Source organism: Sinocyclocheilus rhinocerous, unplaced genomic scaffold, assembly GCF_001515625.1.
Source record: "Sinocyclocheilus rhinocerous isolate Xijiao unplaced genomic scaffold, SAMN03320098_v1.1 scaffold5, whole genome shotgun sequence".
In the NCBI taxonomy this organism is placed as follows: domain Eukaryota; kingdom Metazoa; phylum Chordata; class Actinopteri; order Cypriniformes; family Cyprinidae; genus Sinocyclocheilus; species Sinocyclocheilus rhinocerous.
The window spans coordinates 550,447-551,468 of NW_015661874.1; the positions used below are offsets into that span (position 1 = coordinate 550,447).

The 1,022-nt window shown below is 35.4% G+C and overlaps 1 protein-coding gene across 1 annotated transcript in view; it reads right to left on the bottom strand.

The window, feature by feature from the left end:
- Positions 1-1,022, bottom strand: part of LOC107726695 (islet cell autoantigen 1-like) — an 8,475-nt gene that overhangs the window by 4,149 nt on the left and 3,304 nt on the right. Inside the window, exons 7-8 of the mRNA XM_016536382.1 lie at positions 565-690; positions 51-149 (exon numbers count right to left, since the gene is read on the bottom strand). Of these exons, the coding sequence (XP_016391868.1) occupies positions 51-149; positions 565-690 (225 nt within the window). The remainder of the gene's footprint in view (positions 1-50; positions 150-564; positions 691-1,022) is intronic.

Below are 1,022 nucleotides of genomic sequence, written 5' to 3' on the forward strand. Positions count from 1 at the left end.
ACACATCCATATGAATAAATCTGAGATTCATTTCTTCTGAAAGCTCTCACCCCCAGCGCTGAAGCCTCATGAGTCTGGCAGCCTTTGAAGCTCTCATGAATAGCAGCCATAGTGTGAGAGGTTTTCTCCCAGAAATGTAGCAATGTGGTCTGAAATAGAAGAAAACACAGATATTTATCCTCATGACATGTCATTCTGGAAGACTTTATTCTGCTAAATTGTGAGATATAATTGCCTTTATTAACAATTCATTTAGATAAAATAATAATAATAATACAAATAATAATTTATAAATAGTAAAAATAATTAAATTAAATAAAAAATAACTCATTCATGGTTTAATGTCTAATGATTACAGTTTTACATCAAATAAAAAAACTAAAATATTTCTGCTGTATTACATTTAAAAGTATTATAGTTTCATTACTGTATAAATATATTCTTTTATAAATATAAAGCTAAATTCATCACATTTACAATGCTTGCTGATCAGGTAAAAATAATAAAAATAATAATATAATAATACAAAGAAATAAGCATCAAGAAGCAATTCAAATGCAGCACCTGATAGGCTGTCAGGACGTGTGAGAGCAGATTACAGCGACTGGCTCCGAGCAGATCAACCTTCTGACACACATCATTCTTCAGTTTGTCAAAACCTGTCTTGGTATGACGCACCTGGGTTTGAACCTGAGGGATGTAAAAAAGATGAAACTACTGCTCATCAAATACAACCAGCAAAAGAAACAAGAGGTAAAGATTAGCAGCGACATTTCAGACCTTGAACCTCGAAGACATTCTAATTAGAGGTCTGCACGGGCTTTAAACTGAAGCCCAAACCCGAGATCGTCTGACCCGACCCGAGCGGCACAGTTAAATTTAGAGCCCGAACCCGACCCGAACCCGAAATCTCCCCTTTTTTGTTCTCCCCAGTTTTTGAATGGTTGTATAGCCTACGACAAGACGATAATTCTTCCATCGTGCAAATTATGGTCATTTTCGTCAGTTAAGGCTCGTTAGCA